This window comes from Clupea harengus, chromosome 8 (assembly GCF_900700415.2).
Source record: "Clupea harengus chromosome 8, Ch_v2.0.2, whole genome shotgun sequence".
NCBI lineage: Eukaryota > Metazoa > Chordata > Actinopteri > Clupeiformes > Clupeidae > Clupea > Clupea harengus.
Genome location: NC_045159.1, coordinates 1679692 through 1707477, shown reverse-complemented (window position 1 = coordinate 1707477; position 27786 = coordinate 1679692). Strand labels below are relative to the sequence as shown.

General features: G+C 42.8%; 5 protein-coding genes across 6 annotated transcripts; 4 read left to right on the top strand and 1 right to left on the bottom strand.

The window, feature by feature from the left end:
- The first annotated feature begins 33 nt into the window (after positions 1-33).
- zc4h2 (zinc finger, C4H2 domain containing) lies at positions 34-3637 on the top strand. Its single transcript, XM_012819574.3, has 6 exons — positions 34-313; positions 1142-1313; positions 1629-1801; positions 1916-2078; positions 2622-2767; positions 2872-3637. The coding sequence occupies exons 1-5, from the start codon at positions 264-266 to the stop codon at positions 2733-2735; spliced, it is 672 nt and encodes a 223-aa protein (XP_012675028.1). The 5' UTR covers positions 34-263; the 3' UTR covers positions 2736-2767; positions 2872-3637.
- A 2237-nt stretch (positions 3638-5874) lies between these two features.
- On the bottom strand, positions 5875-6959 carry shisa2a (shisa family member 2a). Its single transcript, XM_012819581.3, has 2 exons — positions 6546-6959; positions 5875-6413 (listed from the first exon to the last, which is right to left on the bottom strand). The coding sequence occupies exons 1-2, from the start codon at positions 6838-6840 to the stop codon at positions 5893-5895; spliced, it is 816 nt and encodes a 271-aa protein (XP_012675035.2). The 5' UTR covers positions 6841-6959; the 3' UTR covers positions 5875-5892.
- A 2672-nt stretch (positions 6960-9631) lies between these two features.
- On the top strand, positions 9632-19544 carry mtmr8 (myotubularin related protein 8). Its single transcript, XM_012819555.3, has 14 exons — positions 9632-9794; positions 11298-11420; positions 11557-11719; positions 12736-12893; positions 13945-14073; positions 14633-14767; positions 15121-15253; positions 16034-16143; positions 16351-16476; positions 16639-16688; positions 16773-16973; positions 17067-17189; positions 17319-17445; positions 17542-19544. Exons 1-14 carry the CDS (start codon positions 9771-9773, stop codon positions 17806-17808), a joined length of 1869 nt encoding a protein of 622 aa, XP_012675009.1. The 5' UTR covers positions 9632-9770; the 3' UTR covers positions 17809-19544.
- A 636-nt stretch (positions 19545-20180) lies between these two features.
- asb12a (ankyrin repeat and SOCS box-containing 12a) lies at positions 20181-22561 on the top strand. Of its 2 annotated transcripts, none has more exons than XM_042708407.1 (3): positions 20181-20724; positions 21196-21949; positions 22102-22561. In XM_042708407.1, exons 2-3 carry the CDS (start codon positions 21271-21273, stop codon positions 22248-22250), a joined length of 828 nt encoding a protein of 275 aa, XP_042564341.1. In that variant the 5' UTR covers positions 20181-20724; positions 21196-21270; the 3' UTR covers positions 22251-22561. The 2 variants fall into 2 exon arrangements, with proteins under 2 accessions (XP_042564341.1, XP_012675061.1); XM_012819607.3 differs by having other exon boundaries at positions 21181-21949.
- Positions 22562-22655: 94 nt separating this feature from the next.
- Positions 22656-27331, top strand: amer1 (APC membrane recruitment protein 1). Its single transcript, XM_012819605.3, has 2 exons — positions 22656-22994; positions 23941-27331. Exon 2 carries the CDS (start codon positions 24043-24045, stop codon positions 27139-27141), a length of 3099 nt encoding a protein of 1032 aa, XP_012675059.2. The 5' UTR covers positions 22656-22994; positions 23941-24042; the 3' UTR covers positions 27142-27331.
- The last annotated feature ends 455 nt before the right edge of the window (positions 27332-27786 follow it).

Here is a 27786-nt window from a genome sequence, read left to right as displayed (position 1 = left end):
GCGCGCGCGCATAAAGCCAATGTGACGAGAAAATACATGTGTGGCCCACATGCAACCTGTGCAAAAATATTACTTACCTTTTTACACGTGAAGTGCAGCGATAAATAGGAGCTGTTGTAGTCAACGCCTATTGGACCTACGAAGTGTTATGACATTGGCGTTTTCCACTTACCTACCTACCACAGCTGGATGGTAGCCATTGTCTCACTGGACTTGGAAACCTGTACTATTTCTACTCAACAATCCAGCCTGCAACTACAGTAATGGATGAGCAAGAGATTCTGTGTAAACTAGAAAATATGAAAGAAATAAGGTAATACCATGTCTCTGGTAATACCACCGCGTTTTCAAAAGTTCTGGATAGGACGTGGCTATCTTGCTACCTAGCTAGAAACCATAGTACTTACAGCTTGCTTAGCTGTTAGCCGATATAACATTAGTAGCTACATCAGTAGGCTTTGCATCCAAGTAACTTAAGTGGCGTAGCATTGAATTGTCATATTTGCTTGGAAAAACGTGTGATCTATTCAGACGTATTCACTTGTGTCTGCGATAGTAATACATGTATTTTAAGTTACATTTGCAAACCTACATCACCTTTCAGCTAACCATTAGCATACTACTATTATTAGCAGTTAATGTCCGGCTGAAAATAACTGTCCTTAAGGTGCTTTGCTTGAAATTTTCACACAAAAACATCTGTTCGTACTTCGATAACTTTCTTTCCTCCCCTGTGATTTTGTATTTTGTGCTCGTCTGATTGATCATTTTAGTGTGTGTGTTTGGTAGCAAATTAGCTCACTTGAGCGGTTTCGTCGAAATCAGCTAACCCATTGTGATGTGGTAGCCACTTTAATTTGCAGTGTAAATTCGTTATTTGCTTGAAACTAGACGTTCAATATTTGCTAGAATGGCTTAATGAATACTACACATAGAATTAAGTGTTCGTTGTCATAACATATTTTTGCTATATGACGATGGCGTTATTTTGTGAAGATGTACATCACCACAAATGGAGCATAGGCTACATAGAATGACACTACAATGTACGTCATGTGCTTAGTTGGACTACTAACTCACCTGTGGAACCTTTTAAGGACACGTTCCGGTTTTTTTTTACCATTTAAAATTCTCTGTGCAGAAATAAAACTTTACAAATGGAGAAACTCAAGTCTCGGTTGAAGAGTGAATTTGAGACTTTGGAATCTGAAGAAAAGCATCTCAAGGAGTACAAACAAGAGATGGAGCTTTTGTTGCAGGAGAAAATGGCCCATGTTGAGGAACTCCGGCTCATCCATTCAGACATTAACGTGGTAAGATTATTTTCCAAAATCACAAATACCTGAACATTTTGCACATTGACAATATATGTAAGGGATAGGAATAGTATCTGTGTGTAAAACGGTCTTGTCTGTTAATGTTCTCTGCATGATCATGAATAGTTCTGAGATTAGCAGTAACTTTAGTATGACCACCATTTTGGCATTTCAGTGTACAATGGATGTATAATGTGTTGTTAACCATCAGAGCTCCACAGTTTCACATTTGAAATTCAATTGTCAGCTGCATTGTTCAGACTGTCAGAAATAATACATCTGCCTGAGATTTCTGAGATTTATTTCCTATAGATGGAGAACACCATAAAGCAGTCTGAAAATGACCTGAACAAGTTGCTAGAATCAACTCGCCGACTCCACGATGAATATAAGCCTTTAAAAGAACATGTTGATGCACTGAGAAAGACTCTTGGTTTACACAGACTTCCAGACCTCACTGATGAAGAGGACAGGTTGTCCTTAGAGTGAGTTACATTTTCTCTTAACCAAGCACATAACAGAACTTTCCAAAAACGAAGGGAGTATTCAACACTAATGTGATTTTGGCTTTAATTGCTGAGGACTTTGTGTTGTTTTAGCTACTTTGAGAAACAAAAAGCAGAGTGGCAGACTGAGCCCCAGGATCCCCCTATCCCAGAATCCTTGGCAGCTGCTGCCGCAGCAGCACAACAGCTTCAGGTCGCTAGGAAACAAGATTCCAGACAGCCGGCCACATTCAGACAGCAGCCGCCACCCATGAAGGTACAGCATGTTAACATGATTGTGTAGTATACAACCGTTATTCTGTGTAGGCTGGTCATTCTGTCCTGCATTGTGACATCCACTCACAGTGGATTTATTGGATAAACAGGAATACTTTTTCATGATCATCACTGGTGTTTCTGTTGGCACAATACAAGGAAGTGACCCAGGGATACTCAATGTCATGATGGGTGGAACTCCTTCCTATTGCAGAGCTGGTGATAGGATTAGATTTGGGTGTTATGTGATAAGCTGGCAACAGAATCAGTAAGATGATGGGCAATGTGTCTGATTTTTATTTTTGTTATTTAATGTTTCCCTACAATGTTACCATCAGGGTTACCTTATCATTTCCCTCCAGCATGTTGACTCTGCTAATGTTGCAGTTTCACAAACGTACAGAGAACACGGGAAATCAATAAATATGTAAATTAAACATATTCAAAAAATGTTTTTTATCTGAACAGGATTTAGAATTTCTATCTATTTCTGTTAGTTGTTACAGTGCCTATGTCTTAGCCTTTCCATTGTTTCCTTCCCCAGGCGTGTCTCTCCTGTCATCAACAAATTCACCGCAATGCTCCAATCTGCCCTCTCTGTAAAGCCAAGAGTCGCTCAAGAAACCCCAAAAAGCCTAAGAGGAAACCTGATGAATAATGTTCACATTCTCTCCTGTCTGCGCTTTCCATGTAAGCTCCATTCAACAACACATCAAACAGACTTTAACGCTGAAGATGTGCAAAAGAAAAGTAATGTTAATATAAAAATGTAATTCATATGTTTTGTTTTTCAGAGACCCAAGGCATGAAGTAAGATTCATTTTATGAAGGGAGATTTTAGGAGATGGACTCAGAAATACTTGGAAAAAGCTAACCTTTGTAAATCTGTAGTTAAATACTGCAGGCATTAACTAGGATCATGATACTTGAAATATTTGAAGGTAATTCACAAAGAAAACCTTTTCTCGGTTTGTGGTCAGAGATGGAGTCTTCCGTTGATCGATATCGTTGTAACATGCAGTTCATTATATTATGTGAGGGATACTCAGCCTTAACTGCTTATATATTCATGCTCAGTAATGTTTTGTCTCACAGCTCACACATTTGCCACAAAGCCATCTTACTGAACTTTTACATTTTGAGACATTAAGTGTTACATCACATTAAGTGTTATTATAATTTTGTGTACAAGCTGGTTGGCCAAGCGAATAAAATACAAATACAGAACAGAGGCCAAGACCATTTGTAATTCCAGTAGTGACATGACTTTATTTTACCAGACATTGTCCTGGTATATATTAGTTTTTCAGTCATGTATTGTTCAGAATTTGATGCCTTTATTTCTGCGCTGTTAATTATTCAGTTGCTGTTGTTATTTTTCTGTCTTTTGTAGCCTTTGAATATTGTTTCACCATAGTTTACCTAACTAAAAATGACTGAGGGGCCAGTATTAATATGTTTACCTCAACACATAAAAACACACTTGAAGAGTTACTTATTCCTCTACATGGAATTGATGTAAGTGTGCAAATTAAACATTTGCCTTTTTGCTGTGGAAAATTATTCTATTGTTCTTTTACAATCATGTTATTTTGTGTACTATAACATCAACTGATACCATTCTCTTTGTCACAAAACAACTTAACACACGTAATAACCAGTAAAAAGTACTCATTGGATTTATCAGTCTGAAATTCTAAGGGTATCGGTTATGCAGGGATTTGTGATATAAAATCTTCATTAGTGTGAGATTTCGATACTCTCACTGCAAATACTTTCTTTGAATGTCAAATCTAATCTAATCATTCTGCCCTGTGCTCCCCTACCCTAAGAACTCCCCGTATTCACCAGAATTACACACCGTATTTTTACTATTATTTATGAACAAGTAAAAAAAAAATAAAAAAAATTGTCCTTCAGTGAGGGACGATCAGTGGCATCAGCAACATTTTTGCCTCTGCTGTACAAGGTTATTATTATAACCTTTATTTAACCAGGAGAAACCCATTGAGATTAAGAATCTCTTTTTCAAGGGAGACCTGGCCAAGACAGGCAGCAGCATAAGTACAAACATAGTTACAAACAGAAAACACAAAAGGAGACAAAATTGAACAGAACTATAGGAGTTAGTGTCTTAGCCAGGTAAATTAAAAAATATTGACATCTTAAGGAATCTGTCTGTAGTTCTTTCATTTTGGATTTTAAAGCATTTTGCGAGATTCATTAATTTAGTTTCAAGTCATTCCATGCCGAGGGTGCAGAATACACAAAAGCCCTTTTTCCAGTTTCCGAAGGGGCATTTGGGACAGATGGCTTAAATAAGTCCTGAGAACGCAAAGAGTATTTCCCGTTATCCTAATTCTATGTAAATGCTTCACTCCCATACCTAAAAAACATAAACTGTTCTTCATTGTTTGCCTTGTGTTTCATGCTTAGCTGAAGATTTCAACACTCAATGAAACAATCAGTCAAACTTTCTTTACAGCAAGAGGAGTCTCTGTTCGTATCAGACATTGAACCGTGACACTGGAGAATGATTTAAGACCGATTAATCTGATTTTATTATATTAAGTCTTTATGGACTTTAAGGTTGACTCTCTTAAATTCTTGCTAGTTTTGGAACAGAACTTCTTATTGCTGCTTTAAGACATTTGTTTTAGTTTTGTCTCCCATATTGTACTCAATGTAATCTTTAAAATATTGGCTTTTAAGCTATCTCCTTTGTCTCTTCATACTGGGACTTGACCTGAATAAATTAATAAGGATGGCTTGTTATCTGTAGCACTTATATGAATACACAAGTCAAATATGAAACCTAACAATAAAACGGCCTTATTTGCCACTGTGCTTGGTGAGGTTCTGGCCAGCAGGAGGAGCTCGTTCCTCCAGGTTGAATGCAGTCCAATGCATCAAACAACAGAAAGATCATACTGCCTGTATTACAACTAATAAAGCAACAACATTATTTCTGTTCATATCAACCATAAAGTAAGCTCAGAGTTCCCTCATGATTTGAATCATCTGAGAATCAGCCAGGACCTGATGTGATTGTTCTGTCGATCTGTTGGTTCTATTTGAGACTCTTAATAAGCGCTTGCGCATCCTTTTAACCTCCCACTGGGCTTTTAGGCTTTCCCCCTGACCTGGCCACACAGACCACCCATCCCCCTGGTGTCGAGTAGATAATCTCAGTCCTCTCGCTCCATGCCATACCTGTTCTCATTCAGACCCCAATGGGGCTGTTGCGAGATAGTTGAGCTTGTCTATTGTGCGTCACCTACCCTGCTGTTATGCTCCCTGCCCCCTCCCCACAACTCTTCACCAACACATTCACACCCAAAATGTACTATCTTGTCTAAACAACACAGCAATCAGCAAACAGGGCACAGCAGTTAACTCGTTTCTTGAGTTTCAAAAGTCTTCACATCATTTAAATAAAAACAGGCAACAAATTAGCGCTTTAAATTTAGAGAAATTAGAGCTTTAATTACAAGGTTTATTAAGCCTTTTCCATATATTTTATAATGTACACGTAAATCAGTAAGATAGATCATTTCACAGAAATGGTCATGGTGTCTCTTCTATTAAGAAGTAAATCTCAAAATGTCATGCTAGCACCTCTAAAACATATACCTCTGTCCACTCAAACTAAACTGTGTGTAACCTGAGCATGAGAATTTAGAGACATTAAATGAACCTCACAGAGGAGAGAATTCAACAGTCATGGGTAATAATACAAATATATATAAACCATGCTGACTGGTCACAGTTATAAAGATTTCTTTTTTTTGTGCCATTAGTGTTCTGGATAGCTCTCAGATGGTAAGCCCAGGGCAGAGGATCTCTGTGTGCATGGGGGCCTGAGGAAACGGCTGTCCGTGTGGGTGCCTGTATGCAGAGTGATTTTCTAGGAAGGCTGAAGCGGAGATCATGGTGTGTTCTGGAGGCACACTGTAGTTCAGGTATGGCTGGTAGAACGGTCCAGGCAAGTGGGACGGAGAGGCAAAGTGCTGTGGCTGATGCAGACCCAGTGTAGGGTACATATTCCCCATGGGACCGTACATGTTCATGGTGACGTCTGACCCTGATGGCCTGGTTGTACCAGTGGACCTGCCCGCAGAGCTGGCACTGGAGTTGGAGTCTCTGGATGGGGTCAGGGAATCTGGGGGTGCCCCTCCTGGTTCCAGGAGACTGGTCTGAGTGGGCATCAGGCCCCTGTGCTGCTCTGCACTTTTAGGCTTTAGACAGTGGCAACAGCACACAGACACCACAGTCCCAACCAGCACGAAAGACAGGAATGCGCTCACCACAATCACAAATGGCAAATATGTGGGTACTGTAGGAGAGAAAAGGAGAGATAATTAGGAAAGGACAACTTGTGGGTTGAAACATAGAGCACAGAGAGAGTTCAACCACTATAAATGTACATGTAAACTAAATACTAGTTTAAGTTTGCCAGACGCCTCACCATTTGGAGTCATTGTCCTGACTTTGCCATTGCTGTTATTAATAAAGTCGTCTGGATCACAGGTGCTCTGATCAAGGCGAGCCTCTACGGATGTGCAGCAATATCGAAGCGTACATGTCCCACAGCAGTAGCGCGCATCCTCGCCGTCGTACTGCTCGGGACAGTGGAAGCCCCGGTGCCAGGTGTTCGACGAGTCCGACCAGCCATGACAATATTCCCCGGCGCCTTCCGCACACAACGGTAGAGACATATCAAGAAGCAAGACCAACAAAGCGCAAAGCACTGATTTAGACATGTTGTAGGAGTTATCTGCGGCTGGATAAATCCGTAAAATGTAGTCTTCCGCTGAAATGAACTCAAGTTTCGTGAAACTGAGAAACGGAGTTCCAGAGCTGTCCGAAGTCAATCCCAATGCATTGTGTTGGATGTATGGTCCCAGGCTACTGACACAGGACACCTATTTATCCTCCACCCCCACCCCCCGCCTCCGCCTCGCCGACGCCCCTCCAAATCTTGCGTGAAAAGGTTGGTAGGTGTGGCTGGGCGAGTATAAGACAAATCCTTATTTGCTCATGGGAATGTGAAAATAAAACTATTACATTAGTTAACACCAGAATAATCGTTCATCTGCAGTTATTTAGTCCGCACAACGTTCTTGAGTTGTGTCAAACTTTACAGACACTAATTTAGGTATTCAGTTGCAATATGTAAGTTGCCTTCCAGCGTGATTGTTATTCCACAATCATATAGGCAAGTACATCATTTATTTGTAAGCATACCATATGCAAGCTGTTCTAGAAAAGCTGTACAAACTATGGTCTGTAAATACCACAGCACGTGACCCAGCATATACAGATGACAATACGTTTATCATATTTGGTGGTGAATTTGGAGGGAAGAAAGAGTTTTGTACTGGTGTGACAAAGGGGACATTAAAACCCTGTTGCTGCACACAATGAGAGCTGATCTTCTTACAGAATTTCCCCAATAGAGTGACCTTAAGCTGAACTTTACCTTTAGGAATGGAACTTCACCCTCCAGGTTTAGGACTTCTAAATCTGCCCACATAACAGTAGGCTGCAGGGAATGTACCTCCTGAACACACTGTCCCAAATCTAATCCCATAGGAGCTAGTTAAAGTCAATTATTTGCAAGTTAAATAGCAGCAAGACAGGCTTGCCAAATTACCATCACAACCCCTGTAGAGCTGGTATTGTTTGTTAAATGCTAATGCACAGCCCCTCAGACAATAGCAATTTACTCTCTTTGTGTCATTGCTAATCTCTGTTAATAACATGATGACATGATCAGACCCATCCAGCTGCTCGGGTTTATCTCTTTCTCTCTATATGTATGTAGGTGTCTGAGTGACTCTGAGTGTGTGTGTGTTTGTGTGTAAATGATAGAGTGAAAAATTGAGTTACAAATTCACTCAAGATAAATTAAAAGACAAAATCCCTGTCTAAGCAGTGCTCTCCCTCTCTACATTTGAGACAGTATAATGATTTGATAATGTTGAGTGTTGAGTTTATCTATGTGCAGCAGACATTCTATGTGTTATCAGTTGATGAGGCTGGAAGGTAAGAAGCCCATTAGGATGATAATAGGCTGATCGATGGGTGTCCTCCCCAGCAATTAGGGAAAACTGATGGGCCACCCTGGAACAAATACCCTCCCCCCAAACAACCCAGGCCTCCCAGGAGGAGAGTTTAGGTAGGGGAGGACAGGTGAGGGAGAGATGAGCTGTAACCCAAACATACAAACACATTTCCCTAAGCCAAGCAAGCAGGACGGTATTTGTGTGCAATTACGAATGTGTATTATGTATATTTACACAAAGACTAATCAGAATATTGTATCCAAATGAAAATGGAAGTTTACAGTGCTGATTTCTGTTTAATAGATCTGTATTGTGTTATGTGCACACAGATGCATGCAATGATTTACAATACCACAGCTGTATATGAAGATTTATCTGCAATTGGATCAAATCTACATTGTTGCAATTGGACTTAGCACATAGGAACACAAAGCTGTTATTTAGGGGTAAAATGACTATTTTCAGAGGGGCATTTGCTCAAATATTTGACTTCTGCTGGAGTTTTTGACCAAAGAATGTAAAACTGCAATGACCCATTGAGTTTGATAAACATAGATGTTTGGTAAGTATAGGTTAGGAGAATCTTTTATGAAACTCTTTATCTGACATAGACAACACACACACACATACACATACACATATACATACACAAAGAGAAGCAGTGAGAAAGAGGTAAAGAGAGGGAGATAAGAGGTCCAGACAGATCTCACTACTCAGTCAAGGTGTATCAGAGCAACATGAATCACCTGTGAGAAATAGGCCGCTGTGAAATCAGGAACAGATCGTAGCCTGTAGTTAATGCAGCATACTCCCACCTACGCACACACACACACACACACACACAATAATGTACACACACTGCTTTGTATGTATGCTTTGAATGACGTCAAAGATATCTGATGATAAAAATGGACACAGGACAGATTATATCTCTTGCACAGCGACACTATTGGGAAAAGCGCCACTGAATACCTTTAATGTGGTCTTCCACTAATCTGTGTTTGTTGGTCTGTCAATTGATGTAGGTGTCCTGAGGTGGTTGTGTTCTCCTATTCGGAGGATGTGAATTAGCTGGAGATGATCTGCAAACTGGGATCAAGGTCTTGGATTCTTATGTGACAGTGATAACACCGAATCTGAGTTGTTGCGTACACTATTTCCTTCCACAGCCTATATTAATGCTGATATTCAGATGCTATGTGTTATCTGCCCCTCTCTCTCCCTCAGTGTTGGGTCAACTGTAATATCAGTTGTTAATTCATTAGTTAATTAAAATCATTTTGTCTTTGAGTTGCTTAATGTTTTATGTTCCTATTTATATATAGATATACAAATCATGTAAAAAAAATACTCAGGTCTACTTTTACTAATGGAGTAAGAAATAGTGTGCGGAGTGCCAGCCAGAAAAGCCAGAAGGCAGAATATAGTAAAGAGAGGGTTTCTGGCTGTATTCTCGCGTGATTTAGACGAGTCATGTGATCAAATAGCTACTGAAATGATTTCTTGAGGAAATGAGAAAAGCGATTGAGAGAAAAGTCCTGCACAGTTATACCAATCAAATTTGGCAACATTTTAACGTTAACCTATGTTTTGAATGACGGACCCCAAATACCCCTTGGCGAAAAATGGAGCACATAATAACACCAAAGGTAGGTTGTTTTGAATGCAGTTTGTAGCAGACTGTCACTTTTTGTTAGTTGCCATGCAACTGGTGGACATATGTCAGCAGCAGCTATCCAAGTTGACAGTTTCCCTAATATGAATCAAAATGGTACTTAAATTAGAATTGTGCGGCTTTTGGAATAGACTCTTATGTTGTCGTCAAAGTATAAAATTAACAAGCATCATTTCACCACAAGATGCTCGAGACTCCATTTGTAAAATACTGGCAGGTTGGGTGTCAAGTGTAGCAATGCTACCTAGAACTTTGCTATTAATAAATCATAATTTGCTTCGTCTCTCTGTCTATCTGTATATTTAAACATGTTTATTTTAAAATAGATTAAATTCACTGATTGGCCAGTGGCTGCCGTAGTATGTAGGCTATGTGTGAAACCCGTTGTAAACCGTGCGTTTTGGCATCATCTGTTCATGTGACAGGGGTTGACATGCTTTAATAAGTAAACCATCTCTGTTGTGACTGTTACTTTAGAGGAGACATAACAGCAGCTAGAGTAGGCTCTTGAAACAGGATATGAATTGCTGCATGTCAGCACAGCCAGAGGAAGCTTTGGTGCATTCCCAGCAATAATAGACCGGTGTTAGTCATTAATTTGTGTCTGTCATTCCTACCTGGAGATATTTGAAATATGGGGTAGTGTGTAGAGTTAAACAGATTCAAAGGAAAGTTGGGTTAAAGACAAGCGTAGTTCTCATGTATTCAGAGAAAAGAAAAAGAAAACAGAACGTAGGTGTACCACTGAGGAATACATGTGATTCAAAATGGGCACATCAAGTCTTGGGAACACAACTCTCCCCCTTCCTCTCTTCCTGCTGGGTCTGCGGTATCTTAAAATGACAGGCATTGTTCTGTGCTGGCCGTGGAGGGCCCACTTGCCTCGTTAAAAACTCAAACTATTTCCCCAGGAGTGCTACTAGCCTAAAGATCAAATTGGCTAGATACAGGTTCGCAGATGGCGCGATGGGTTGTAAGCTACCTTGATTGTTTAGCTTATAATATCTGTTTATGGCCCTCATACTTTTTCATTGAAAAGTAGGCCTAACTCCCTGAATTTGAAAGAAAGACTTTCACCCAGTTCAGCACAACACAAGATGGGCTAAATGAAGCAAGTATTCAAGTTACACTGCAGTATTCTTTGAATGGGATAGTTATATTTCATCATGTAATAAAAGACTCAAATGGGCCCCTTATCAGAATGTTTTAGCCAGTAGTATTAGATGACAAATATCCTGATGAAAATAACATAGCATCAAGTAATAATGTTGGTTGAGTTAGGCTACCAGGCTATGCAACAAAGAATACACCCTCACACACAGTTGAGAATTGAAAATTAGCATCTCGCACAACCACATAAGAAAGCATGGATCATATATCATTGTGTGCATAGCATGTTTACCTTAGAGAATACTCTATGTAAAAAAAGTCTATCTTAATGATTTCTTCCAGTAGGCTAAATGTTGTCCTTGTGTAGGTTGAACATGTGAAGCTGCTTGACAGATATGCCACCAAGAAATCAGCCACCGGCACACTCTACCTTACTGCCACTCATCTCATCTATGTGGAAACATCGAATAACACAAGACAGGAAACCTGGGTATTGTATTATTGTATGGTGTTGCCATTTAAAAGCGTACTAAGAAATCCACTGAGATCTTCTAGGCTGCCTCATTTTTGTTTTCTCATGATGTATCTGTCCCCCACCCCCCCACCCACCCCCTGCTGGGTTGCAGATTCTGCATCATCATATTTCCTCAGTTGAGAAACTTCCCCTGAGTACCTCTGGCTGCCCGCTGGTCATCCGCTGCAAGACCTTCCACCAGTTGCACCTCCTCGTGCCCCGAGAGAGGGAGTGCCAGGATGTCTACCAGTCACTGCTACGCTTGTCCCAGCCAGGTAACACACTTAACGCACAAGTACGAGTACATCATTTGATAAAGGGAGTACTCGTTTCCTGATGCATTCAAGTGCTTTTTTTTTGTACATTCGGTGACACCTGGTCATCCTTAGTAAACCCAACCGATTAAAAAATCGAATTAGTCATATTTGCTTGCATACATTGTTTAACAACATGAATTTGTTTTGCCACGTTTGTAGCCTAGTCTGTTATATGACATCCTTGAGAAATCCGTCCACAACTCACAACAAATTGTAGAGCCAAGGGCTCTAACTGGAAACTGAGTGCACGCGAGATCTAGCTTCAAGTGATTACTGAGTACTCAATGTAAAAGTAGAAACTCGATAATTTATGTATCTGCTTGAGTACCCCCTCACACACAGTGGTGCCCCCCATGAAGCTTGGAGGCTCAGTTTAGTTCAGTTATCACATAAATACAGACAGAGAAGGAAGGTAGTGTTGTGACAAAAATGACCCCGCATACAGTACCAGTCAAAAGTTTGGACACACCTTCTCATTTATTTTGAAGTTTTTTCTTTACTTTTATTATTTTCTACATGGTAGATAACACTTTTTTTGTTTAGTACATCATTCCATATGTGTTCTTTCATAGATTAAATGTCTTCAGTATTAATCTACAATGTAGAAAATAATAAAAGTAAAGAAAAAACTTTTGACTGGTACTGTACGTTGTGCACCCGGTGTCAAGCAACGTGGGTATAAGGCTCCATATGTTAATTAAGAAACATCTGCTGCAGTGTACCGTACTGCAACATAGATATGTGTTGAGTAATTAGCACTGACATATATAACACGTACAATATGTATAGGGCAGTGTCCTTCATTGACAATAGTGCACATCACCGCTGAAGTAGACTACTGTTTCTCTCTTTCTCAGACACACACACACACACACACACACACACACACACACACATATGTATATATACGTATGCATTCCAGCATTCAGACAATTGAGACATAAATGTGAACCCAGTCTTTCTGTGTGTTTCAGTGAAGCTTGATGAACTCTATGCATTTCTCTACAATCCCAATCAAAATGAGGAGGAGAGGAGAGAAGGATGGGTTGCCGTGGATTTGGCAGCAGATTTCAGAAGAATGGGTTTGCCCAATGATCACTGGGAAACTACTGAACTCAATAAGGAATATGAGGTAGCATCTTCCTCTTTCTACGTTTTTCATCTCTCTTTCTTTTAAGGCTGAACGATTTGGGAAAATAATCTAATTGCGATTTTTTACCAAAATATTGCGATTGCGATTTAATATGCGATTTTTTTTTATCCTCTTTTTTCCCCCAACAAAACGTAATGAATGATTTAAATATGACCAACACAATATTAGATACATTTAGTGTAAAATATTCTTTCCCACATTTTACATTTTTATTTAACTGCTCATTACAGAAACAAGAACAACAAATCGGTGGCTTTGCCACTGTGCATTTAAGAATTTAAAAAAAGTCATTTTAAGTATAAACACTAGGCATGCACTTTTTAAACACTGTGTGCAAAATGTACCATCTTAAAAAAAAAAAAAAATTAAATAAACTAAATAAAATCATTTTTAATCGTTCAGCCCTACTTTCTTTCACAGCACATTTGTGTGTTTATGATTTAGCTGTGTACATCTTAGTACATGTGATGGACGTATTAACTTTTATTCTAATTCTCTGCAAAATTGCATAGTCACATAGCCATTTTAAGTTTTTCTGTTGATATTAGGAGATTGAAAGATTAGATGATATATTCATTATTGGGGGGGATGGAGGAACATTTAGTTGTGGTCTCTACCACAGATACAGTGCCCTCCGCACATGTTTTGGGGAAAAATATTTATTTAATTTCAACAGTTTTTTTTTCTTTCAATAATTTTACTTCAATGAAAAGGTAAGATTTTTGTGAATATTTTGAGTGAAAGACCAAGAGGATAAACAGCAAAGACATATTTTTTTATAGCCTGTTTTGCTCATATTCACTAGGGGTGCCAATAATTGCGGAGGGCACTGTATATTGAGGTGTTTTGGTATTATGGCAAGTGTATTATTAGTGTTACATCCGGCCCTCTTTTCACAGTCTCTGACAATCTTATGTGACCCAGATGTTTCATCTGTCACAGATGTCTGTTGTTGTGAGTTCCTTGGTCATTTCTAACAGCTGTTCATGTCGTCCCATTCCATGTCACCCCCTGAACTGTGTCTGTTCAGATGTGCAGCACTTATCCATCAATGCTCTGGGTCCCCAAAGGTGCCAGTCGAGCCACTATACTGGGCAGCGCCAAGTTCAGGAGTAGGGGGAGATTACCCGTCCTCTCCTACTATCACAAAGACACCAAGGTAATTGCCAACGCTGGCCTCTCAGATGTTAGACATGGCAGGCTATTCAAGAGTAAATGCAGACATTAAAAATGTCAAATGTTTAAAGAGAAATGACATCTGTTACCTCAAAACAAGATTATATTCCTTCCCCTTTCAGTTCCACACACCATTTTACCAACTATCAACTATTGGATGTTTTGAACAACGAAGCTCTTAAAATCAGTCAGACATCTGCAAAGCCCCAGTTCTCTCACTTGAAATACTGATGCTTATCACAGGACCACTGCAGCTCTGTCTGCTAAGCGTCAGTGTTGTCTACCTAGAGCTGTGGGGCTGTATTAATAGCACACCTCGGGCCCTGCTCTCAAAACACAGTTACCACATTCCACATTTAACCCGGTGCTGTTTGCAGACTGATTGCCATGCTAACTTGTCATGCAAAATGCAAAACATGCTAAACGTGTCCCAGGTGTAGCTAATGTCTTTTGAATGATTGACAGCGTGTTGCAGTGTATTACAAAATAATAATGCAGCGGTGTAAGGTCACTTGAGTTACATGATCATTTCTGGTTTGTAGGCAGCTATCTGTCGCTGCAGCCAGCCTTTGTCTGGCTTCAGCGCTCGGTGTCTGGAGGATGAACAGATGCTCGAGGCCATCTGCCAAGCCAACCCAAACTCTCCATTTATGTATGTTGTGGACACCAGACCTAAGGTATACAGCACTCACAGCCACGACCCGTGTTGTTATGAGAACTCGAAAATCAGTGAGATGCTTTACAGACAAATTTAGCTTTAAGGAAATCAGTGGGGGGGAAAAGCAGTCACACAAGGTGGTACGCTTTAAATGCAGTCCTAATTGACGAGCTGCTGGAATGTTCAGATTTGTCTGTTGATAACAGGCTGGTTCCAAGTATTATTATTATTTTTTTATTTTTACCAAAATTCCTTAGGTTGAATTAACATACATTGGGAATTGCATTGAGATGTATTCATTATAAGGAACCTATTTGAAAGTTGTTTATGTACCCTACGCACAGCTAACACCTCTCCTCATGTTGTCATCAGTTGAATGCCTTGGCCAATCGAGCTGCAGGGAAAGGTTACGAGAATGAGGACAACTACTCCAATATACGATTCAACTTCCAGGCCATTGAGAACATTCATGTCATGAGAAACAGCCTCCAAAAACTGCTTGAAGGTATTTCATTATGCATTTATAAAGCTTGTTTTGTGCAAACAGGGAGTCTTTATTAGGTTTATACAATCAGCATGCCCCGCAAAACTATATGGGGGGAAATCATTTACCAGGAAGTCCTGCGCATCCGTCTTGTCACGTGGACACAGAAGTGTGTTCAGGAAAGATGTTGGCCACTGGGTAATTGACTTGTTTATGTTGGACTTTGCCTCTCTGTTTTGGCTTTTCATTTTTGTTATTTGCTAGCTGTACGATGGAATATTTGTATGTAATCGTGGGGGTAAATGAGCAATTCAAACAGTAGATCAATTTCCTCACTGTGTACAAATCACATGACTGCATTTCCCAAGCACAAATGAAAAGTGGTGATCTGATAAGGCATTGCTGGCTGACGCTTACCAGAGCTTACAGGTGCTAGAGAAAGCATTTAGTCATGAGAAAGGTATGGAGTACCAGCTTATCTCAACAAGTACTTTATGCGAGTCGCCTCTTATAAAAAACAGTTTGTGCATTGTAGCTTTTCTGTTGATAAATGCTGCCTATTGTCGCTTTAGTTCACAGGCTTTGCCCCTGTTTTCTGAAACAAGCCTCTCCTGTCCTCTTCACCCTCTGGCAGACTGGTTTAGTCATGCGGTTCATTGCCTGTCGTTCCCTTCTGATGGGGTTCTCCTGGAGTTTGAACACGGTTCCATATTTGGCCCTTATTACTGTAACATACACAGTAGCTTATCTGCTGATATTCTATTAGCTTATAATGTTGCTACTGTTTATGTTTGTCTTTAGTTTGCACAATGAAGTCTCCTTCGATGAGTGACCATCTGACTGGACTGGAGAACTCAGGCTGGCTCAGACACATAAAGGCTGCGATGGACGCGGGGGTGTTTTTAGCAAAGGTACTGAACCTGTGTCACCGGTTCACATGCACTCTGCTGAGAGCAGTAATGTAAACACTTGGCTCTTGCTGGTGATGTAAATGAGGACCAAGACAAGTTGTTTAAAAATTAAAAACCCTTTTGTATCCAAATTGATTGATTTTCACCAACAATATCCTGCACCTTTAAACCCTCTGAAATGTGTTCACTGACTTGCGGGCTTTAAAGGCAGTGACTGATGAAAAGGCAAGCGTGCTGGTACACTGCTCTGACGGCTGGGACCGAACAGCTCAGGTTTGCTCCATGGCCTGCATCCTCCTGGACCCATACTACCGCACCATGAAAGGCTTGATGGTAAGAGCAGGGCCAACACTTCTCCAATAACTCCTATAATTGATCCAGTCGTTGGGCAAAACCCTTATCACTCATGTACTTCCATATTTGTTTACTTCCTTATAAATCTTGACCCGAACTTCAACTAGTGTACTACCACTATTAAATGCTGTTTTCTTCAAGGTGTTAATTGAAAAAGAGTGGATCTCCATGGGTCATAAATTCACACATAGGTAGGTATAAGGTATACATTGCCCCTCTGCACCAATAACACTTTTGAAATAGGCAGCATTACACACATGTGTTGGCGTTTGCAGATGCGGCCACTTGGACGGTGACCCTAAGGAGGTGTCTCCGGTCTTCACTCAGTTTGTTGAGTGTGTGTGGCAGCTGACGGAGCAGTTTCCCTGTGTGTTCGAATTCAATGAGAGGTTTCTCATTGACATCCATGACAATGTCTTCGCATGCCAATATGGAAACTTCTTAGGAAACTGCCAGAAAGAGAGAAAGGAGATGCGGTGAGAATGCCAGCTAGTACACTCAGTCAAATTGCATATATTTTCGATCATACACTGAAACTGGTTTTCACTGCCTTCTGTGCCTTACCTCAGGCTTCAGGAAAGGACGTTCTGTCTATGGCCATTTTTGCTGGAGCGGGAGAACCAGTTCAGGAACCCACTTTACAAACGCAAGACGGGTCCACTGAGACCAAACACTCTGCCCTTGCATTTCAAGTACGTGATTAGATCTGTACAAACCATGTAAAAGACATGCTCCAGCTCTACCATCTACCAGCTCTATACACAAGAAGTACCAGTCAGTACAAAGACTTCTGATATTATGTCTTTGTTTTGTTTTTTTAGGCTTTGGTGTGGCTTGTACAACCACTATGATACGGGCATGCACCCTAAACAGTCTGTGCTGGACCGTCTGCTCTCTCTTACCCAGAAGAAGTCTGAGGGGGAAAAACACATGTTAGATCTACAAAGGGTTAGTAGAATTCAAGGGAAATATAGTCTTAAGTTGTGACTTGTTTTCAATGTTTTTTTATTTTTATTTTTGAATTTTTCTGTTTCCCTTTTGTAGCAGTTAGCAGTTGCTGATGGAATCCTGCCAGATCCTGCTGGACCAATCGGTGTACCTACAAAGCAATGCAGCCAATCACTGTCCACTCCTACCCCACCTCTTAACCAGTCATACGGCGATGTCAACTGCTTGAAAAATGGTACGGGTGAGGACACCGGCTCAGGTGGTGAATGCACCAACGGCGGTCAGGCGGAGCATTTCCCAGACTCTGATTCTGACTTGACTGTCAAAACGGGTAAAGCTGTGTCTGTGAACTTCCAGGAATAGGCGGTGTTAAATAAGGTGTGCAAGAGCCCCAAGCCAGAGAAGCACATGCTCCAGTACGCTGGGAAATAAATAGCACTTATTTCTGAAAGGGGCGACTGTCGCTCTAGCCTTTATGAGCAATGCACCGGCTAAGGGGATCGGGAACACAAGCTCATATTTCAGCATTTATGCTCCACAAGATTGATATCTTGATAAGTGAGATATCTCAGCTCAGCAATTCATGGAATCCACAAACTGGATTAAGAATCCAGCTAGTGGCGGAGTTCCTTAATAAGTCATTCAATCATTTTATGGCAAGGCAATAATATTCCTTGTAATTGTTATGTTTTGCAGTCAATGCAAGTTCAACGTCTTCACATCGTAATACTTTTTTAAAGTGTCCACAGCATCACAGTTCAGTGAAAACCACTTTCAAATTGTTTGCCATTTCAAAAGGAATGCTATGTAAAAAAAAAAGAGGCTATGATCAAATCCAGGTTTCACCTTATGTTTGTGTTTTGTTTTTGATGGTGTTCTTTTTTGTACATTGTGTTTTTTTGTATTCCTTTCACCAAAATGTTGACATGTTATTCAAAGTGTATTCATGATTTCATATATACATACCACTTATGAGCTTAATATAGCCATTGTTGAAAAGGGAATTGAAACTGCAATACTAGTGTTTCCTGTTGGCCAAAGTAACAAAGCACTGCCTACGTGAAGCTGATGTGTTTTGAGAATTTGTCTTGAAGTGCCATTTATGTTTATTTTAATCCAGTCTTTCCAATGGCCGTATGAACTAGGGCTCCACACACTGGTTGAATGCACATGGGGACCAATGGTTGTTTTGTAAAGCTTCAGTTCATACTGAGGACACTGTCTCTGTGATTTGAGAAATTCTGGATGAGTGCTTTTGCTTGATGTTCTGTGCTACTTACAGGATGCAAATCAAGCTATTTCTCTGTAAGAACTGTTACAAGCAAATCTGTTGATTTTGTTGCCAGCTTTGTGCATGGATTTTGTACGTTAAGAAGCTTTGGGCAGGGGGTATGTGTGCACGTCTACTGTGCCGAATAGCTCAAAATTTTGGACTATCTAAATCTCCACCTGTTCAAAAATGGAGTAGGAAGATTGTCAAACTAGACTTGTTGGAAGGTAGATCATTCAGAAGGGAACCAGCCATAGGCTGTTGCTGTTGCTATGGAGATGGGAGATCTTTGTGCTGATGTCCACCAGGCTGTCACCATTTAAAAAGGGATATTTTGACTGAAGTCTGTTCAGTTATCTCTGTCTTTGTCATCCCATCTCTGTCTCTGCCCCTGAATAGTTTGCATACCTCTGCAATACTTGTCAATTCAAGTCCTGGTGAACATAAAGGGAATGTTGCTGAAGTTCAGGGCACAATGCTTTTTATGGTTATTGAAAGTAAATAGGTTGACATTTGTATGTATCACTTTATGTATTTACTTTTCATCCAGTACTTTATTATTGTTTGGTATTCTTGTATTGACAATTTCTGTGTGGAAATACTCCTTTAGAAGTATGCTGCTGTACATGCTGTTTTTAAAAGTCATTATTGATCAGGATAAACATTTTTGGGCTTTTGGTTTGGAGAACTGCTTCCTGATTCATGTCATGATTATCTTATAATTGTTATACATTCTGATGGCACTTGTCATTGATTCAGATTGTTCCCCCTAATCAATGATCAGAATAAAGTTTGTATTAATGGTTATGTGTAATCTGAACAAAAGTCAGAATTGAGTGAGGTTTAAGTTTGTTTATATTTTAACATTTATATTGCGTACTATAACATTTGTGCCATATATTAGCTAGTTGTCGTCTGTGGTGTTTCTTCAGTGTCCTTTAGTGGCAGTGGTACAAGACAAGCTCATTTATCAGATCTATGTCCAATACATAATTAACAGAACATTTATGATGACAAGACTAAACCGGTAGTTTTTTTACTTTTCTGCAAGGATTCACCATTACCACTGTGTTTGCCATCTTTCTATGGTTTTCATAAACAGCTTATCCTGAATCAAAAATAATTGCCAGAATTCAGATGTAGGCTATTTTGATGAGAACTATTTTTAAGAGGTCAAATGAGATAGGTGTTTTTTGATATATTCATGATGTTGAGTAAAATATATGCTATCTTTAAATGAAACCAGCCTGTCAGAACAGAACTCGACAGAATTGCTTTGCAGACACCAACAACAGTTTGCCCTGATAAAAGGCAATTAGCTTTTTAACTCATGTATTTTGCTTTATTAAAAGCTATGCGGACAAAGTCACTGGGAAAAGAACTGGATCCAATTTGGTCCACTCACTCACTCGCACCTATTTATGAGCTATGACCTATGCAACCTCCTTTATTGGAATCCAAGGGTACATTTCCAGGCGTCAGTGCAGTGAACGAGGCTAAAATGGCAATGTATTTAAGAAGTTGAGCAGCTCAAACAGTTCTTAAGGGTGTAATACCCCCTGCATTAGTTCAGCTGCGAATTGAGGTGGATATAATCTTTTAAGTATGACAAGGGAATGGTCTCGTGAATTCAGCTGACTGAGACTGGCTTGTGGCCACTTCATGTGTCTGACGAATAGTGACATCATCAAAACAATAAGTCCTTGACGCTGTGAATAGTGCTACAGCTAGTTGCCTCTTCAACAAAGTTTAGTGCCGAGTTGCCGACTGTACTTCATTATTTTAAGGCGTTATATCATTGTACTGAGATGTACTGCAAGCTTCAGTTGCTGTAGAATGGTAATTCAATCGACTGACAGCTTGGTTAGCGCAAGGATTGCCCTAGCTCTGCCGCTGCTGGTTGCTTTGCTGACGCAAATCGCTGCCTATCCTGACTGCTAACACCACACACTACTGGTGTTTATTTTACAGTAATCTTGCGCTGGAATTCTACTGTGAATATTTAACAGGTGGGATATTTTGGTGTCTATTATATATCTCAATCCGAGCTAAACAAATGACAATGTATCCATGTTGTAATTTGTCGCTTTGAAATTGAGCAAATCAACCATAACGTCATCTGTTATCCAGGGTGGCTAACTTAGCTAGCTAACTAGGAAGAAAGCTAGATCCTCCTCTGACCATGCACTGCTGTTTGACTTGCCTATATTGCAAACGTTCAGATAATGTAACGTCGGGTGATGTGCTTAAATACCATTTGTGTCGAGTCTACGCTGCTCATATCTTTGCTTGGTAACAGTATGACGAGTAGCACGGAGGCTACATATGATGCAGGCTCACACAATTTGCATAAACATACTGGTAGACAGGCCTAGTTAACTGCACTCTACTATAGAATTGGCCATTTGGTTCAATCCAATGTGTATGTAACAACATGATATTGATAAATTATATCCATTCTGTAGTGTTTTATGCTACAGCTTAGGCTTGAAGTTGAAGAGGAAGACGGTGGTGAAATCTGTCATCTTATCCAGGCCGTGATCAACGATGACCAGATGCTTCTACTGGAGCTCCTCTCTCAAAAACGCTACAGGAGGGTCATTAACCACCGTAGTGGCTGGGGTGTGCCTGGAACACCCCTCCGCATGGCTGCATCCAAGGGCCACCTGCGCTGCTTGGAGGTGCTCTTGGCGCACGGAGCAGAGGTGGACTGCTTAGATGTGAAAGCGCAAACACCGCTCTTCACTGCCGTGTGTGGCCGCTACCTCAGCTGTGTTTTGGCCCTCTTGCGCGCTGGGGCCAATCCCAACGGCAGTTTCAAGAACAACAGCTCCCCTGTCCTCACTGCTGCTCGTGAAGGCGACCCAGAGATCTTAAGACAGCTCCTTCACCACGGAGCAGATGTCAATGCCAGGTCAAAAGTGGCCCTTTGGACATCAGGTGTGGCCATATGCAGTGGACCACTTTACCTGTCTGCTGTATATGGGCACCTTGACTGCTTTCGGGTTCTGCTGTTGTATGGTGCTGACCCAGACTATAACTATCCAGATGAGAGGCTGCCATGTAAGGGGAAGCAGCCTAAAACTGTGCTTGAAACTTGCTTAAGGCATGGATGTGGAGTTGAGTATGTGCAGCTACTTATAGATTTTGGGGCCAATGTGTATCTACCCACCCTGATCATAGAGAAGACCACCAAGCAAAATGAAGCAGTGGAACTACTGCTAAAAGAGAGAGGTGAGTGTAGCAAATAGTCAAGTGTTTGCTTTCTAAGGCCATTACTAAAAATGTAATGTTACTACTACACTTTATACACTACGCTTATAATATCATTCTTTGACAAATTATGTCTTTTTTTCCTCTCATCTCTTCTGGTCTCTTATCACCAGGATGTCCGAAATCACTGACCTCCCAGTGCCGGTTGTCCATCAGAAGGCATATGCGGATGATCAACACGATTGATTCCATAGACTGTCTGGAAATGCCACCTTGCCTGATAAATTATCTCAAACACATACCCAACAGGGTGATCCTCTAACTGTGCTAGCAGCATATGTGCCTTTCACACATAGTGTTCAATGCTATCTACAGAAAGGAAACTATTTAACTGCAGAGTAATCAAAGCGCTATTACTGTAATGGACTTTTTGAAATGACATGTCATATGTCCTGTTGAAAGCTTTTTGTGTGGTATTATTTGTTACTGTCTAGGCTAAATATAAGCAACGGGGGGGGGGGGGGGGGGGTAGGTAGCTAATCATATTGGAAAGATTACCAGCGCCTGTGTTATAACTTTGAATTGCAAATATTAATACTGGAACTCCGTGGAATAAATATCACTATAACTCTGTCTCTGCCTGCCGTTTTGTCATAATGATTATAGCAATGTTGTATGGGGTGAGATGAGATCTTAAAACGGGTCTTAAACCCTCTAATCTGCCCTGTTTCATATTGAGAGTCGAACCAGAAACGGAGGCATGGGTTGTACATTATTGTCATTTTGAGAGATTTAGCCTTTGCAACCGGGCAGACCTAGATGGTGGTCATCTTTGTCAACCCAATGTAGACATGTCTATTTCACCACTTCAAAAGCACAGCACTTCAGTAATATATATTCGTTCTACAGATACAGACCTACAATACCCGTCATGCAATTCGGCCCAGGAAGCTCTACCAGTGGTGTTAGCCTAGCGCGCATCGAACGAACAAAGTGAATCAAGTCCCAAGCTTTCCTGAATGGTTTGTTTATTGTGACGGGATGTAGCATGCTAGCGTCAGTCAAGGTGAGATATTTTTTCTACTGTTTGCATTTGACTGCTCGGTCCATAAGTGAGTTGATCCGCAGGGCTGTAATCCATAACCTTACAGTATAAATAGCTAGCAAAGGACCATCTATATTTTGAATTAACGTGAAATTACATAGCAAGCTGAATGTGACATAACACCAGCTGGCTAGCAGACACAAGTCTAGTATGTAATCGATATTGAAGTTATAACGTTATGCAGTTTGGTCAACCAGTTTTCAACTGTGCAAATGAACAAGATGCAGCTGACGGGTAACGTTATACCACAGTCTGCTTTCTGCCACGATTCATATTCATTTCATGCCCATATTCAAGGTAGCATTCACGAAGGCCTTAGCCAACCTTGGTTTACAGCTGCCGACGGATTAACTGACTAACGTTACAACCTGACTAAATCATTGTTGTGGTTTGTTCTGATGAACCCCGGAGTTTTTTTAAGAAGGCACAATGGTTCCCCCTTAACAAAGTTACGGTTGTCGACCAGATCAGTCACCTAGAATTGCCAAGTTAGCAAGCGAGGTTCCACATGGAGTTCCTTTGTGTCTGTAAATAAATCGGTGGTGCCTATAGCTTACCTTTGGAACTAACAATAAGTCAGTTAACGTCCTAACATTTCACCAGAAAATGCCCTTAATACAGACAAGTAATCCCAAATTAATTGAAACTCGTAATCCCAAATGGATTTAGTTGTGTTGATATATCCTGTCTACCCGCCTACTAGGTTTGACTTGAAAACAAAACGGGTATTTATAAGGACCGTTGGCCAAGTCATGTGGTTGTCACACCTGTACAAGACGTAACAAGTTAAGCCCTATCTGCGGAATTGTCATGGATTTAACTGAAATAATTGTCTTTTTCTCTGTTATTTTTTTTATGAGGCATGGATTATGGTGTTTCTAATAGATTTTCCTTGCTATTATTTCAGGTTCAGCATGGCACATAGCTTGTGTGAGATGGCAAGGCCAGCATCTTTCTTCCTAGCACCTAAAGATGTCTTATGTAGCCTGTTGCGTTAACCTGCTTTGCCATGGAGACCGCTGCGGGAAGTGAGCCCAGTGATGCAGAGCTTCTGGATTCCATCTCTCAGGAGCCACCACACCCTCCTCCACAGCCACCCCCTGGGAAACTGAGGAAGACTGCCTTCAAGTTTTTCAGCAGCCGCAAGAGTATCTGTGTCCTCCCTAGCTTGTTTGGTGGGCTCGGGAAAGGCCAAGGGAGAGGGTCCTCCAAGACTGGCGTCACCAAGAGCAGGACGCACGACGGCGTGAGCCCAGGATGCTGGGACGACGCAGTCAGGGGAAGCGGCGGGGATGTCTCAGCGGCGGACTTTGAGTTCCGCACACAGCGAGACTCCGGAGGAGGGAGCGACTCGCAGAAGGGAACAGAGACTTTGAAATCGCAGTTCCTGCCTTGGCAGAGGAGGGGCTTCCGCAGCCTCTTCAGCAGCTTCAGGAGACCCAAGAGGAGCAAGAATGTGGAAGTGGCGAAAATTTCAAGTATGGAAATGTTGCCCAGTGCCTGTAACGTGCCTGTTGCCCAGGTGATTGTTGGACATCACAGCAACTACTGCCTGAGCGGTGTGGTGGAACCGGTTGTGCCTGACCCAGTTAATGGCAGTGAGTGTGTAACGTCCACTGCCACTGAATGTATGAAAGCTGAAGTGTTAGTGCCTGAGAAGAAGAAGGGGAGAAAGGGAACCCCTGAGGAAGAGGAGGAGGATGATGAGGAAGATGAGGATGAGGAGAGGAGTAAAGTGGAGGCAGCTGCAGAAGAGACAGAGGTTATCACAAGGGCTGTTCCTGGCACATATCGGCAGCCCCTGTGTGCCGAATCTGAGCTGGTGCGGCTCACTGAGCAAAACCCAGAGGGTGCAGACAGTGACCCGCCAGCTGTGTCCTCGTCCTCCGATCACGCCAGTCTGGTCTACGGTGACGTCTCGTCCCTGAAGAGCTTCGATTCGCTCACAGGCTGTGGGGACATCATCGCGGACCAGGACGATGACAGCGTTGCCGAGAGCTCTGTGTCAGGGGAGCGGGGCAGCCGCAACGCCGGGAAGCGCAGCTCGTGTTTCGTCACATATCAGGGCGGCGGTGAGGAGATGGCCACGCCGGATGAGGTGGACGGCGACTACCTGCAGGGCCTGTGGGAAAGCAAGGCCGGGAATGAGGTGTGTTACGTCCCCGCTCAGCAAACTGACAGCCTGCCAATCACCCCAGACCAGCCTATCAGCTCGCTGCACACCATCACCACCCCCAGCAGCATTGGTGGTTGCACCAGCAGCAGCAGCAATACCAACAGCTGCCCACTAGGAGTGCTGGAGAAAGTCCTGAGCCCCGGGGAACTCATGACTCCTCAGAGTGACCACCAGGAGTCGGTTCCCAACAGCGACGAAGGCTACTACGATTCCACCACGCCTGGAGCAGACGAGGACACGCGTGACCGGGCGAGGCCAGAACGACTGCCACGCGATAGCTACAGTGGTGACGCCCTGTACGAGCTCTTCGAGCCTGACGACCGGCTGCTCAGCCCCCCTCTGCCCCACAGCGACCCGTGCAGCTTCCTGGGGATGCCCCTGCCAGGAAGCGCTGAGGGCAAAGGTAGTCCCGTTAACACTCCGAAGACTGGCGCCATGGATACGTGTGCCATAGAGACCGAGGAGGACCGACTGAATAAGATCCAGCAGGTGCTTCTGTGCTGCGAGTTGCAGAGCCTCAGGAAGACCACCAAAGAGCCGCTGCTCTTCAACCGGGGCCCTTATTACACCGACTCGGACATCCCTATTAGCAACTGCAAAGTGGGTAAGAAACAGATGGAGAAGCCCCTGAGTCCCAGAGGCACCAGGATAGCCCCCGTGCATCACACCTTAGAGGACGCTCCTCTCTCGGACGGAGGGGAAAGTCCGCAAACACAGGACGATCCCACATTCTCTCAGATCCCAAGTCCACTGCAGGAGCCGGGACCCTACCTGAAGCGAGACCAGCGCGGCCCACTGTCCGCCCACCTCCACGGCCCCTCACTGCCCAGCAGCCAGTCCCAGGAGGAGCTGACGGTGTGCTTCTCCCAGGCGCTGGTGGATTTCAATAAACACTCTCACGTCTACTGTAACTCCACGGAGAGTCTGGATGGGTCCGAGTCCAGTTCGCCCTTTGGCCAGAACCTACAAGCCCTGCCAGCTATTGTGACCTTCGACGTGGTGGACATGGAAAACGAGGGGGAGTTTGAACACCAGACCGAGCTGGGCGAGGGCGAGGAGGAGCTGGCGTCTCCGTTCGAGCCGTTCGAGGACGAGAGCTGCTATCTGCAGAAGGACGCCTTCGCGGAGTGTGACGAGCGCATGTTCGACGCCTACGAACAGAGCCTGCTGCTGGGCAACACCTGGGGCATCACCAGCCTCCCGCGCCACCTCAGCCTGGGCCGGGCCTGCCAGCCCACGCCCGCTCCGCTGGCTCTGAACCGACGCAGCCGCTCGCTCGACACCGACAGTCTGGAGCTGTGCGTGAACGACGCGTCCTCTGGAGCCCAGTACGAGGGCGTGAGAACTGGCTCGCTTCACCGTAGGAAGAACGGACACCTCTCTGTCACCGATACCAGGGGCAGCTTGAACCAGCAGGTGGCCAGGGACAGCCGGAGACACGGTCAGGGTCCCCGGGAGCCTGTCTCCGTCTCCAACTCTGCATCCCTCTGCCAGAAGCAGCCCTCCGCGTGCCACCCTCCTCCTGACACGCGTCCTGCCAGCAAGCCAGCCCTCCAGGCTGCCATCAGGCCCTCCGACTTGCCTCTGCAGGCAGGGCCCTCATTCTGCGGCCGTGGCCGTATCCCAGCGCCGCCTTCCTCGGTGGGGGCAGCAGCGGGAGGCAACGGGGCGTTTCTGGGAGCCAGCCGTACTTCAGGAGAGGGCGTGGAGGTTTTTTACCCTTGTGGCTTTCCAGACCCCGGTCATTCACAGGGCAAAGCACGCCCGGTTGGGGTTACGCAGGGGGTTCCCCACCGAGGCCCTAGCTCTGGTGGGGGCCCTAGCCCCTGGTCCCGATCAGACAAAGAGCGAGACGTTAGTGGGTTAGTGGGTAAGAGTATGAAGGCAGTGGAGGTGGGGTATGGCCCCACTCAGACCAAACGCACCACATAATCAAGGCCCTCGGACATGCAATCTGAAGTTGGAGATCCCATGAGTCCTGGACTGTCATCACCCAAGACCCTGGTGGAGGTCTCCTCAGCACTATCCATTACTTTGGAATACCAAGTTTGTGCTCGTTCACAGTCTCTCTCTCTCTCTCTCTCTCTCTCGCTCACTCTCTCACTCTCACTCTCACTCTCACACTCACTCTCTCTCTCTCTCTCTCACTCTCACTCTCACTCTCACTCTCACTCTCACACTCTCACTCTCACTCTCTCTCTCTCTCTCTCTCTCTCTCTCTTTTTCTCTCACTCACACACATATACTCATATACTCATGCATACACTCTTTGTCCTCATCATTCTATCTTTTCCAGCCCTTATTCTGTGTAGGTATGTTTTACTTTGTTTTACCGTTGCTAATGAATAAGCTAGCATCTTCTCATTCTCAATGTGCATACATTTGAAATGATAGCACATACCACACAACACTATTTTCATGTGAAGTGTTGCGTTTATGTAGCGATTTTATCATGAGGTCAACTGTTCCGAACTTTTGGTCCAAATTCAAATGGCTGTTTTTGATTTATTACAGGTGAAATTTCTCAGTCATACAGTATGCCAGACCCCGTGTAGGTGCTAGCACTCAAAATGTAAC

Coding starts and splice junctions, on each gene's coding strand:
- zc4h2 (XM_012819574.3), top strand. CDS start 264: ATGGATGAGCAAGAGATTCTGTGTAAACTAGAAAATATGAAAGAAATA. Junction 1,802..1,915: donor GAGGACAGGTTGTCCTTAGA/GTGAGTTACATT, acceptor GTGTTGTTTTAG/CTACTTTGAGAAACAAAAAG. Junction 2,079..2,621: donor AGCAGCCGCCACCCATGAAG/GTACAGCATGTT, acceptor TTCCTTCCCCAG/GCGTGTCTCTCCTGTCATCA.
- shisa2a (XM_012819581.3), bottom strand. CDS start 6,840: ATGTCTAAATCAGTGCTTTGCGCTTTGTTGGTCTTGCTTCTTGATATG. Junction 6,414..6,545: donor CAGGACAATGACTCCAAATG/GTGAGGCGTCTG, acceptor TCTCTCCTACAG/TACCCACATATTTGCCATTT.
- mtmr8 (XM_012819555.3), top strand. CDS start 9,771: ATGGAGCACATAATAACACCAAAG. Junction 12,894..13,944: donor AACTCAATAAGGAATATGAG/GTAGCATCTTCC, acceptor GTGTCTGTTCAG/ATGTGCAGCACTTATCCATC. Junction 14,074..14,632: donor ACTATCACAAAGACACCAAG/GTAATTGCCAAC, acceptor TCTGGTTTGTAG/GCAGCTATCTGTCGCTGCAG.
- asb12a (XM_012819607.3), top strand. CDS start 21,187: ATGCTACAGCTTAGGCTTGAAGTTGAAGAGGAAGACGGTGGTGAAATC. Junction 21,950..22,101: donor ACTACTGCTAAAAGAGAGAG/GTGAGTGTAGCA, acceptor TCTTATCACCAG/GATGTCCGAAATCACTGACC.
- amer1 (XM_012819605.3), top strand. CDS start 24,043: ATGGAGACCGCTGCGGGAAGTGAGCCCAGTGATGCAGAGCTTCTGGAT.